The sequence below is a fragment of the Aquarana catesbeiana genome, linkage group LG05 (assembly GCF_042186555.1).
Source record: "Aquarana catesbeiana isolate 2022-GZ linkage group LG05, ASM4218655v1, whole genome shotgun sequence".
Taxonomy (NCBI): Eukaryota; Metazoa; Chordata; class Amphibia; order Anura; family Ranidae; genus Aquarana; species Aquarana catesbeiana.
Genome location: NC_133328.1, coordinates 390991903 through 391005182, shown reverse-complemented (window position 1 = coordinate 391005182; position 13280 = coordinate 390991903). Strand labels below are relative to the sequence as shown.

Here is a 13280-nt window from a genome sequence, read left to right as displayed (position 1 = left end):
TGTGTGTGCTCTTAGCAATATAGTTAATGAAGCTCCAGGGGTATTGTACATAGAGGGAAAACAAGTGAAGGGAAAGCACTAAGAAATACTGTTTACTGAGCAAGTTCTATCTCAGTGCACAGAGCTCAATACAAATGGCTACAGGAGTTCCTAAGAAATGTGTGTAACTATGATATCACCCTGACTTCAGTTTTCTTCACATTCTTTTACAGCAAGAAGTGGACCCATAAGAGACAAACATAACTGCGTCAGAGGAGAGCCGGCAAAACTGCCAAACTAAGAGAACGCCTTCTGGATTTCCATGAATTCCTTCCCAGGTATCTAGCAGTTATTTCCCATATTTATATGGTTTCTATGTAACACAAACAGCAGCTGGAAAGCTGGGCATTGGATAGCAAAAAAAAAGAATACAGTGAAGGGGAGAAAGTAATAGGCGTGCATGTGCAATCACAGAGAGCCTATACATTGGATGATGGAAATGTACCAAGCACAGAGGAGTGATACAATATTACAGCCAAAGGGCTTGATTTACTAAAATTGGAGAGTGCAAAATCTGGTGCAGCTCTGCATAGAAACCAATCAGCTTCCAGGTTTTTTTTGTCAAAGCTTAGGCTCACATCTAGGCGTCCCGGGTTGTGGGCGGAATCACCACGATTTTGCCCGCAATCCTGAATCATGGGCAGTCCTTGCGATCCCTCTCACTTCCAATCGCACCCAAATCACGGTGCGATTTTGCCACGATTGTCGCTCGACTAATCACTGTTAAATCGTGCAAACAGAATCGCAGTATGCCTGTCGCCCAAAAGAAGTCCTGTGGTTCAGGATCATGGGCAGAAAAGACCAGGGATGCCTAGATGTGAAAGGAGCCATAATTGCACCAAATTTTGCATTCTCCAGTTTTAGTAAATCAACCCAGAGACTATTCTGAACCCTGAACCAACGCTGTATCCTGGCCTAGGCCGACAAGGCCCAGGCCTAGGGCAGCACTTTGCAGGGGGGCAGCATGGAAAGAGTCCCCGCCGGCTTGCGTTACACTGTTAGTGTAGCACCAGTCTTAAGGGGCGGACTGGGCTGAGATGCAAATTAGTCTAGCACCCCCATAAAGCGGCCTCACTGCTTCCGGTATGCAGGCGGCCGGCATTCCGCAACTGGTGGGGTGAGGCGGTGCCGCTTCTAATTTTGACTGTCCTATCATCCTGGACCACAAACCCTCCTCACTGCGCTATATGTTTTCTGCTGCACCATTGGCATGGTTATATCTTCTTAGTCCCCTCCATAAAATTATCAGAAATTTGTGCTTAAAGTAGAACTATAGGCAACACTTTTTTTTCATTTTGGATAGAGTAAGGGAGGGTTATAACCCCTGTCAGTTTATTTTTTACCATCCCTGTCCCATTGCAGAGATTTCCCTTCACTTCCTGCCCCATAGCCATAAGGGGTGGGTAATACTTAAATTAGGGGGTGCACAAGTTTAGTCAGGCCTAAGGCAGCACAAAACCTAAATACACTACTGCCCTGAACTCATTCCTCCCTTTACTTCTACTGCATACAAATCTAATGGCCTATGTATAACCAGATTTTTCTTTTAACGTGGGAGAGCGTGTAGAGGGATGAAAGCAATTGCAATGTTTTTTTTGTTAACAACATGTTATACTTATCTGCTCTGTGCAATTGTTTTGCATAGAACAGCCCCAAACCTCCTCTCCTGGGGTTCCCCTGCCGGCACTCTTGGCTCCTCCTCATCTCCGAGTGCCCCCATAAAGAGGGGGGCTAGGCCCTGCCCCCTGCTCCCCTTCACAGGATTTGACTGACAGTAACGGGAGCCAATGGCTTTCACTGCTGCCGAGTCTCCTGTAAGAAGACAGAGAAGGGGGAGGAACTGCTGCAGACGTGCACAGTGCTGGATCGAGATCGGGTTCAGGTAAGTGTTTAAGAGGGGGGGTTTGAAAATGCATTAAGGTAGATAACTTTTTACCTTTACAATAGAGCTGCACGATTCTGGCCAAAATGAGAAACACTATTTTTTTGCTTAGAATAAAAAGATCACGATTCTCGCGGGCGTAAAATCTTTCACATTATATACAAAAAATTGGGCTAACTTTACTGGGTAGGTTTTTTTTAAATTCATTAAAGTGTAATTTTTTCCCAAAAAATTGCATTTGAACGACTGCTACGCAAATACAGTGTGACATAAAATATTGCAACAACCAGCATTTTATCCTCTAGGGTCTCTACTAATATATATATATATATATATATATATATATATATATATATATATATATATATATATATATATATATATGTTTGGGGGTTCTAAGTAATTTTCTAGCAAAAAAAAATATTTTAACTTGAAACCAACAAATGTCAGAAATAGGTTTAGTGTTTAAGTGGTTAAACTTCCCTCATTTTCTAATACTAAAGTGTATTCCTTTGATCTAAAGGACAAATTGTTACAATGTTTATACTTAAGTTCCACTGCTAAAGAATGTTGTGATTCTTGGCAGACTGCCTGTTTTTTTTTTCCTCTCTTTTGACAGTTGGCAGCTTTAGCAGAGCAGAAAGAATTCTCTGCATAGAAAGAAAAAAATCGCGATAGCGATTCTTAATGATTAATCGTGCAGCTCTAATAGTCAGCAGCATAAAAAGGAGGAATGACTCTCCCCAGTGGGGACACTGACAGCAATCAAATGTAAGCAGAGGGTCCAACTTATCCAAACTCCATCCAAAAAAAAAAAAAAAAAAAGTTTTCCCTGGATGGTAGACTTTAACCGCTTGCTGTCTGCCCTAAGGCAGTTTTACTGCTACAGGATGGCAGCTGTGCGCCGCATCATGTACAGTTGTGCTCATAAGTTTACATACCCTGGGAAAATGTATGATTTCTTGGCCATTTTTCAGAGAATATGAATGATAACACAAAAACGTTTCTTTCACTCATGGTTAGTGTTTGGGTGAAGACATTTATTATCAATCAACTGTGTTTACTCTCTTTAAATCATAATGGCAACAAAAACTACTCAAATGACCCTGATGAAAAGTTTACATACCCCAGTTCTTTATACCGTGTATTGCCCCCTTTAACATCAATGACAGCTTGAAGTATTTAGTGGTATTTGTGGATGAGGCTCTTTATCTTCTCAGATGGTAAAGCTGCCCATTCCTCTTGGGAGCACAACTGTATATATAGACTTGATCCTCGTACCTCTGGGTAGGAGGCGCTCTTCAGAACTGCCGCAAATTTGCTTCTGCTGTGATTACACACAGTGGAAGCCGATCAGAGGATGTCGGGTACTGTATGTCCACCGGCACCCGCTGATCTTCGGGCACAGACACAGAACTGCAATCTACCTATGTAAACAAGGCAGATCGCTATCTTGACAGGTGGCAAGGGATGGAGTTTGTGTCCCTGCAAAGCCAGTAATAAAATCCATCTCTTCCTCTAGTAAAAGCACCTCACACAGTATAGTAAAACACTGGCTAGGCACACAGTTAACCCTTTGATCGCCCCTGATCCCAGCCAGTGTCATTAGTACAGTGACAGTGCATATTTTTAGCACTGATCACTGTATAAGGTGTCACTGGTCCTCAAAAAGTGTCAAAAGTGTAAGTCCAGCTATAAGTCACTAATTGTCACCATTACTAGTAAAAAAGAAAAATATATACAAATATCCCATAGTTTGTAGATGCTTTAACTTTTTCTGTACAAAAAATTTTAAGAATAAAATCTGAATTAAAAAAACTTTTGTGCAAACCAATCAATACCACAAATATGTAGCGGAATACATATTGACCTGAATTGATGAAGAAATATTGGGGTTCCTTTTTTATTTTGGGGTCAAAATTGTTGATCTTTTGTTGTTTGTATGCAGAAGTGATCAAATACCACCAAAAGAAAGCTCTATTTGTGGGGGGGACATCAATTTTATGGTAAAGTAACTCAATGCTATATCGCAAAAAATTGCCTGATGGGGGGGGGGGGGGATCTTCCAAAGGTCAAGTGGTTAAAGTAGAACTAAAGGCAAAACTTTTTTTTCTTTCATTTTAGATAAGGGAGGGCTGTCACCTCTGTCAAGCTTTGCCCATCCGTTTGCAAAACTGAAAGTGAGAGGAAATCCTTCCATTGTGTGGGAATCTCTGGTTGTCACCATTGGAAGCTTTCTCCTCTATTGTTGTTCTGGGGACAACTTAAACTGTGGGATTCTCTTTCACTTTCACTCTTGGGATAATAATCAAATAGAGAGGGTGAATCTTTCTAATGGGGGTCACAGACAGCAATAAAAACTGACAGGTGTTATAATCAATCTCCACTTTATCCAAAACAAAAAGTTGTGCCTTTTGTCACACAATAATAAACATGGCTTATATTTAAGCGACTAATGGTTGTGATCAGTACAACAGAAATCCAGAACTAGTAAGAAAATATGATAGTGTCCCAAAGTGTTGTGTGTCCATCTGTCTGCCATATTTCCTTGGAAGTGACACAATATCACACTAATACACAGCAGATCAGATTTACTATAATGACAGGAGAGATGCACCCAGAACAACCAATCAGAAATCAGCCCACTGACAGCTGAAGAGTCCTGTAGCAGATGTGTGTGTGATGATCGGTGTCGGGGATGAGAGTGTTAATAATCGGCGGTGATGTGGGGACTCCAGTGTTTCCTCATACAAGTGAAGTAATGAGGGATTTCCAAACTCTTTCACAATCTGACTTCCGCATAGGGCCATGGAGGCCGATCATAACCGGAGAACCCCCCGGGTGATGAGTGGACGGTGCTGGGGAGACCGATCCCCCCGGTGCCCGGAACACCCCCCTTCCCCTCCCTCCCTCCGCTGTCACCCGACTTGCTGACAGCTGGTGTCCCCGATCCCAGCAATGCCGGAGATCCGGTGATCTTACCGCAGATCGGCTGAGGTCGGGTCATCCCCGCTCTGTGCCCGGGCTAGTGTTGTGATCGGCGGATGAGAGGCGCACACGTAATCTCTCTTCGGCTTAGGGAACCTAGGAATCCACCCCCGCTATCTCTCCATAGCAACAGTCGCTACACCGGGGCCACCCCCTGCCTGACGCAAGCAGTCAGAGCCTGGGAGTCAGCCAGGAGGACACGAATGTCAGCAGTCACAACAACTTCCCCGTCCTTCCTCCACCCCGATCACCCAATTACAGCCACAATGCTAACCTTCCTGGAATCCACCTGTCCATTTACAGGGAAATCATTTCAAGGACAACTCCAACTTTTGCAAAAAAATAATAATCATAAATGCATCCCTATTGCAAAAACGTGCATTTATTATTATTATTTGCACTGGAGTCTGCAAAACATTGCAGCCACAATCCATGGATGACAGATACAATGTTCTTCTGGCTCCTGCAGACTCTTCCTCCAGCCTCTGGTCCCTACCAAGTACAGAGCTGGAGAAGTACAAATAGACTCCCAAGTAGAGTGACCTCACCACACCTGGGCTCCATTCAGAACTACGCCCCCTCTGGGGAAGATGAGAGTTGTAGTCATTTCATTTGAAGCTTCCTGGGTCTCCAAACTATTATGGCCCTCCAGTTATTCAGGAACTACAATTCCCATCATGCCTAGTCATGTCTGTGAATGTCAGAGTCGTACAATGCCTCATGGGACATGTAGTTCCACAACAGCTGGAGGGCCGTAGTTGGGAAATCCATCCCTGTATAATGGAACGGCTAGGCAGCCAGAGCCAGCCTCACCCAGTGGAGGCTGGTGCTCTTTTTTTTGGGGGGGGGGGGCGCACAAACTGAAAAATGAAACTGTTAGTAATGCAGGACTGTAAATAGCCATTTATCAGGTGATTATGTATAATTACTGCTGGATAAAACTGTACCCATCAAATGCAGCCTCACTGTGCCTGTCAAATGCAGCCTCACTGTGCCCGTCACAGTAGGCCAATCACATCCACATTTCAAGTAAAAAAAAAAAAAAAGCCACTTAACATAAGGCAACCTCATCAGAGCCCCCCTTTATATCAGGTGTCCCAATCAGAGTCCCCCTTTGCATCAGGTGTCCTCATCAGAGTCCCCCTTTACACCAGATGTCCCCATCAGAGTCCTCCTTTACATCAGATGTCCCCATCAGAGTTACCCTTTACATTAGATGTCCCCATCAGAGCCCCCCTTTACATCAGATGTCACCATCAGAGACCCCCTTTACATTAGATGTCCCCATCAGAGTCACCCTTTACATTAAATGTCCCTATCAGAGTCGCCCTTTACAACAGGTGTCCCCATCAGCATCCCCCTAAACATCAGATGTCCTCATCAGAGTCGTCCTTTACATCAGATGTCCTCATCAGAGTCGTCCTTTACATCAGATGTCCTCATCAGAGTCGTCCTTTACATCAGATGTCCTCATCAGAGTCGTCCTTTACATCAGATGTCCTCATCAGAGTCTTCCTTTACATCAGATGTCCTCATCAGAGTCTTTCTTTACATCAGATGTCCTCATCAGAGCCCCCCTTTACATCAGTTGTCTTCATCAGAGCCCCCCCTTTACATCAGATGTCCTCATCAGAGCCCCCCTTTACATCAGATGTCCTCATCAGGGCCCCCCTTTACATCAGATGTCCTCATCAGAGCCCCCCTTTACATCAGATGTCCTCATCAGGGCCCCCCTTTACATCAGATGTCCCCATCAGAGCCCCCCTTTACATTAGATGTCCCCATCAGAGCCCCCTTTACATTAGATGTCCCCATCGGAGTCACCCTTTACATTAAATGTCTCCATCAGAGTCGCCCTTTACAACAGGTGTCCCCATCAGCATCCCCCTATACATCAGATGTCCTCATCATAGCCCTCCTTTACATCAGATGTCCCAATCAGAGTCCTCCTTTACATCAGATGTCACCATCAGAGTTCTCCTTTACATCAGATGCCCCCCCCCCCCCTCGTACTCACAGCAAGTCGCCCGTCACCAACCTGTGATGGGTCAGAGAAACCGGAAGTGAAATCACAGGACCTGCCAATCACACACCACAGCAGGGAACAATGCCGTAGAGGGAGCGTTCAGGGCGCAGAGCTCAGCGCCCCGAGGACTTTCTAAATGAAGCCAATAGAGCTTCATGCTTCCCATAGCAGCTGTGTCCGGTGCCCTGCACACACTTAAAGGGCCATTTTTTTATTTTATTTTTTTTGCATAGTTTTTTTCTTTTTTCAGTGATTGCAGCATGTCATGCTTCCCATACATCATATGCATGCAAAATATGGGTGTACCATGAAATATAGTCTGTAAGATGGAGCTAGCCGTTAAAGCGGTAGTAAACCACAAAAAAAAAAAAAAAAAAAAAAACTGGGCCCTTGCAGGTAAGACTAACCTTAAAAAAAGGTGATGATGTCATTATACGTGATTCACAGCACAGCTCTGTCAATGGACGGCATGCCATTCATTGAGAGCACAGTGCACATGCGTCAATGACGTCACCGTCTGCTACTAAAGTAAATATCTTCTAAACTACCAGGCGTCCAATCATAGCAGAAGACGGGAAGAGAGCCCGGGAGAAGACATCAAGGAGCTGTCCCACCGAGACAGGGTAAGTACAGATGGCGGGCGGGGGGCACACTGGCAGCATTTGATATGGCATAGTGGGAGCATTTGATATGGCACAGTGGGAGCATTTGATATGGCACAGTGGCGGCAATTGATGGGCACAGTGGCGGCAATTGATGGGCACAGTGGCGGCAATTGATGGGCACAGTGGCTGCGTTTGATGGTTCAGTGGCAGCAATTGATGGCACACTCAGGCTGCAATTGATGGGGTTTTTTTTTTCAGAATTTTTCAGTTTGTTTGCGCCCCCCAAAAAATTTTTGAGCACCAGCCGCCACTGCAGCTGATGATTTTTCATCCAGCTCCTTCAATATTGTAGAGCCGGGTGGTGCCAACAGGGCCACCCACAGCTGAAATTTGCAGATTTCATCAGGAATTGGCCAAAATTTGAGTGGCATATGACCAGCATTAGTAAACTTCAGTAAATGTCATGCAGTTAGGGTTTACATCTAATTTAAAAATACTACGTTTAGTTTAAACGTAATTTTAAAAAGACTGCTTGTTCTCATAAGTTTACATACCCTGGCAGAATTTATGATTTCTTGGCCATTTTTCAGAGAAAATGATGATAACACAAAAACTTTTCTTTCACTCATGATTAGTGTTTGGCTTAATTTATTATCAATCAACTGTTTTTACTCTTTTTGAATCATAATGACAACAGAAACTACCGAAATGACCCTGATCAAAAGTTTACATACCCCAGTTCTTTAAAACCGTGTATTGTCCCCTTTAACATCAATGACAGCTTGAAGTCTTTTGTGGTATTTGAGGATGAGGCTCTTTATCCTCTCAGATGGTGAAGCTGCCCATTACTCTTGTCAAAAAGCCTCCGGTTCCTGTAAATTCTTGGGCTGTCTTGCATGAAGTGCACGTTTGAGATCTCCCCAGAATGGCTCAATGATATTGAGGTCAGGAGACTGAGATGACCACTCCAGAACCTTCACTTTATTCTGCTGTAGCCAATGACAGGTCAGCTTGGCCTTGTGTTTTGGTTTATTGTTATGTTGGAATGTCCAAGCACGTCCCATGCACAGCTTCCTGGCTGATAAATGTAAATGTTCCTCCAGTATTTTTTGATAACATACTGCATTCATCTTGCCATCAATTTTGACCAAATTTCCTGTGCGTTTGTAGCTCACACATCCCCAAAACATCAGTGATCCACCTCCGTGTTTTACAGTAGGAATGGTGTACCTTTCATCATAGGCCTTGTTGACTCTGTGCTGTTTGGCGTATTGTAAGCAGAATACTTTGTGGCATTTGCGTAGTAATGGCTTTCTCCTGGCGACTCGACCATGCAGCCCATCTTTCTTTAAGTGTCTCCTTATTGTGCATCTTGAAACAGCCACGCCACATGTTTTCAGAGAGTCCTGTATTTCACCTGAAGTGAAGTCCTGTATTTCACCTGAAGTGAAATACAGTGACTATTAGGTTATAGTGACTATTTTGTCAAGTTTGCTATGAACTGTTTTATACAGTTCAACTACCTTTTCCTGCAGATCCTTTGACAATTCATCTGCTTTCCTCATGACTCAGAATCCAGAAACGTCGGTGCAGCACTGGATGAAAGATGCAAGGGTCTGTCAGGAGTCCAGAAACTCATTGACCTTTTATATACACACACTAATTACAAGCAAACAGATCACAGGTGAAGATGGTTACCTTTAATAGTCATTCAAACCCCTTTGTGTCAACTTGTGTGCATGTTATCAGGCCAAAATCACCAGGGTATGTAAACTTTTGATCAGGGTCATTTGGGTAGTTTCTGTTGCAATTATGATTTAAAAAGAGTAAACACAATTGATAATAAATGACTTCACCCAAACACTGACCATGAGAGAAAGAAAAGTTTTTGTGTTATCATTCATATTCTCTGAAAAATGACCAAGAAATCATAAATTCTGCCAGGGTATGTAAACTTATGAGCACAACTATATATATATATATATATATATATATATATTTTTTTTTTTTTTTATATTTTTTTTTTTTTTTTTTTATTAGTTAGTGAGGTAATAAAGGATTAGTTGCTATGATTTTACATGACTTTCATGATTTGGATACTTGCTCTGGGTCAGTGGCAACTAATATTTTTTAGGGTGCATTAATACCAGGTGCATCACAAGGGCACATAGAAAATGCTGCCTTTTTATGCAAAGCACCGCACCACATGTCAATGCCCCATAGTGTGTCCTGACTCACTGTGCTTCAAAGCTTTGAACAAAGTTTCATTTTGTGATGCTTCAATATAGATTAAAAAATACACAGTGCAATGCAATGTAACAATAGTTCACACATCAAGCCTGATCTATCTGTCACCTGTATATCGGGGGAGATTGACTTGTAAGTAGAAGGAAATTTGAAATCATTGTGAACTGGGGTGTACCCCAAGGCCCCAATAGCTTCACCTCTACAAACCAGTTTGTTAATTTTTTAAGCGTTAGCATTAAAAAAGAAATTAACAAAAAAATATATATATAAATATATAAATAAATGATTTCATTTGTAAAAAGCTTTGCCGTGCTTTGCACTAGACATAATATTATGATAAACAGGACACAATCATGGAATAAATTTAGCACATTCTATCTACAGTACTATGTATATATCCCTGATGCAGCATTTGTGCAAAACAAAATCCACAAGGGGAAATAGGGAAGAGAGAACACCATGACTTTGTTGTACCAGAGAAAAATATAACATGTCATGTAGCAGAAAAAAAAAAAGTATTTTATTGAAAAATATTAAAACGACCCCTGTAAACAACACTATAGGGGAAGTGAATGTAAAAGTTGTTGACAAACAAGTTAAAAATAAAATAAAAGTTTCATGCAACATATAACAATATTACTGATTGTAAGGTTCCAAGAAGCCCCGATGTTCTCTCTTCCCCATTTCACTTGTAGATTTTGTTTTATTCTATCTACAGTAATTTTAGCTTTACATTTTCACAGCTTAAGCCAGTAAAAAATACTAGCAAAAGTATCTCCATTTTCTAATATGTGAGATCAGGGATATTACAAACAGTGCTAAGAGAGTATCTAAGGGTAGGTACATTTATAAAAAATTTGCATAGCAGTTCATCCAATGATAATGCATGTACTTTCATTCTGTGCAAATAAGGCAAAAAAAATATCTATACTGCTAGACTATTGCCTGTGCTTCACAAATGTATTTCATTGACAAAAATTTTACATTCGGCCACTAGATGGTATTACGTCTCATTGCAAATTCCTATGGGACTTAGCGCCCTCTAAGGGCCAAAGGCAGTATTTTCCATTTTAAATAAATGGAAAACTTTCATACTTCATGCTTGAGTGTTCACTTTAAAACAGTTTCCCTTGTGCACGTTAGGTTCCGACACCCTGCACAGAACATGATCAAATACACCTCATAAATAAAAATCTTTTTTTCTGAACTTAGTGTGAAAAATTTTGTCCAGAGTTGCACCCACCAAACAACTGAATACTAGATGTTATAAACAATATATATATATATATATATATATATACATACACATACACACAATAAGTGCACATAAACACAGAACAACCAAAATCAACAGGAAAGATAAGTGAAAAGTTGAATAAAGTCCAGCAAATGTGAAAGTCTTCAACGTAGATGGATCCCTACAACAGGGATCAAACAAGCATGTTGATATCAAGCATCCAGCTATCCAGTTAGTTTCCAGCTTTCAGCTTCTGTCACTCCATAAATCAGCAAGTCAGGTCGGGCAGCACTCACATTCATAGGAAGGAACAGAGACTGCACATAGTATAAAACCGCTACAATAACTTTTATTAAAAATGAACAGGTATTTACAAAAGAGGTAGACCAAAAAGCAGCATGTATAAACAAGTAACAGGGCCTCACCAGCATCGCTCAGTGGGCGTGATGACATCACTAGTAAAGCCCGCCCACACACCTGATGTCAGTGTTATTAATAATAGAAGGACATTTCCAAACAATTCACTGATGAGTATATAAGATATTGAATACAAAAGACGTCCATGGGAATGTTCATATGCAGTCTTGCAGCTCATGGTATTAAGAGGTGGTCCGAGGTAAAACAAGAGAAGCAAAGAATGCATTGTCAAAGTGTAGTATTTCAATTCAGTTTAAGTGAAAACAAATTTCAAAATGCAAACACGCAAACATGTATGAAATACAGTATGTGCCTGTCACCATTAGAACATCGACCTGTAGTCCAGGGAGTGGCATGGTGCCAAATTCAATGACAGTGAACAGACCCGCCAATAACCCCTCTCTACTAACCATGTTGCAGATACAGGTTGATGTGGATGGTGACCGATGTACACTTCATTCAGACTTGAGTGTTTCCATTGATACCCGTTTCCCATTAGGTTATCAGTGTGCTTCTCTTGATCACAAATTCTGTTATAACGGCAGATCTCTGGTAATACTGTTACATACTTGAGCTGTGGTATACTGTTCAGCAGAGATGTTTTTGATCAGGTCTGTTCATGCCTACCATCGGAAGCATTACCAGTACATCTTGTGAACAGGGATCCTTTACATTACAATTTCTAAAATTGTTTATAAATCAAGTGACGATCACTACTTTGTTGCAGCAATATTGTTCCTAATATTTTGTGAATATCTGTTCAGTTATATATGAGCCTTTGTTTAATATTAGGAGAAGTATTAGGGATGAGCCGAACTGCAGGGTTCAGTAAACCTCAGAGAAATCCAGATGCATAATCTAAACCTCAGTGAAATCAAAGGAAGCCAAACCAGTTAAAATGCAAATACCTATTTCTATATCCATTCAATATCCATTATGGGCTACTAGGTAAAAGGGTGTCAAAAAATTTACAATGGGGGGGTGCGGGCACCTGGGGAACATGCAACATTGCAAAAACTATTTTTTTTAAATTCCATTAGGCCAGGAGCAGTGATTTTTTTTTTAAATACAAAAAGTGAAAAATTAAAAATACCTAAAACCATAAATAACATACCCGGGGGGTGTCCTAATCCAACCTGTAAAGGGGCACATTTCTGTTATGTAGAGAAAGGGCTGCAGCAACATTTAAATTTACAAAGGAAAAAAAGGTTTAAAGTGATACTAAAGTCTTGTTTGGTTTTTTTTGTTTTTTTTTTTCTCTATAAAAATAACAAACCTGTTATACTTACACTGCCTTTAAAAGGTATTCATATCACTTGGAATTTTCCACATTTTGTTACAACCAAAAACGAGCTCTGTCAGATTGGATAGAGAGTGTCCGTGAACAGCAATTTTCAAGTCTTGCCACAGATTCTCACTTGGATTTAGGTCTGGACTTTGACTGGGTCATTCTAACACATGAATATGCTTCGATCTAAACCATTACACTGTAGTTCTGGTTGTATGTTTAGTGTCGTTGTCTTGCTGGAAGGTGAACCTTGGCCCCAGTCTCAAGTCTTTTGCATACTCTAAAAGGTTTTCTTAGAAGATTGCCCTGTATTTTGCTCCATCCATCTTCCCATAAAATTTTACTCCATCCATCCAGCTTCCCTGTCCCTGCTTAAGAAATGAATCCCTACAACATCATGATATGCAGTGTTAGTTTTCCACCACACATAGAGTTTTGCTTTTTGGACAAAATGTTTCATTTTAGTCTCATCTGACCAGAGCACCTTCTACATGTTTGCTGTGTCTTCCACATGGCTTCTCGCAAACTGCAAACAGGACTTCTTATGGCTT

At 41.3% G+C, this 13280-nt stretch overlaps 1 protein-coding gene across 5 annotated transcripts in view; it reads right to left on the bottom strand.

Annotated features, from left to right (window-relative positions):
- Positions 1-13280, bottom strand: part of HIVEP1 (HIVEP zinc finger 1) — a 243681-nt gene that overhangs the window by 142343 nt on the left and 88058 nt on the right. The window contains exon 1 of one of the 5 annotated variants that reach the window (XM_073631069.1): positions 4904-5068. The exons of the other annotated variants lie outside the window; for them this stretch is intronic. Coding sequence (XP_073487170.1) covers positions 4904-4928 — 25 coding nt within the window. The 5' untranslated portion in view covers positions 4929-5068. Of the gene's footprint in view, positions 1-4903; positions 5069-13280 lie in introns of those variants that run through there. 5 annotated transcript variants of the gene reach the window in all.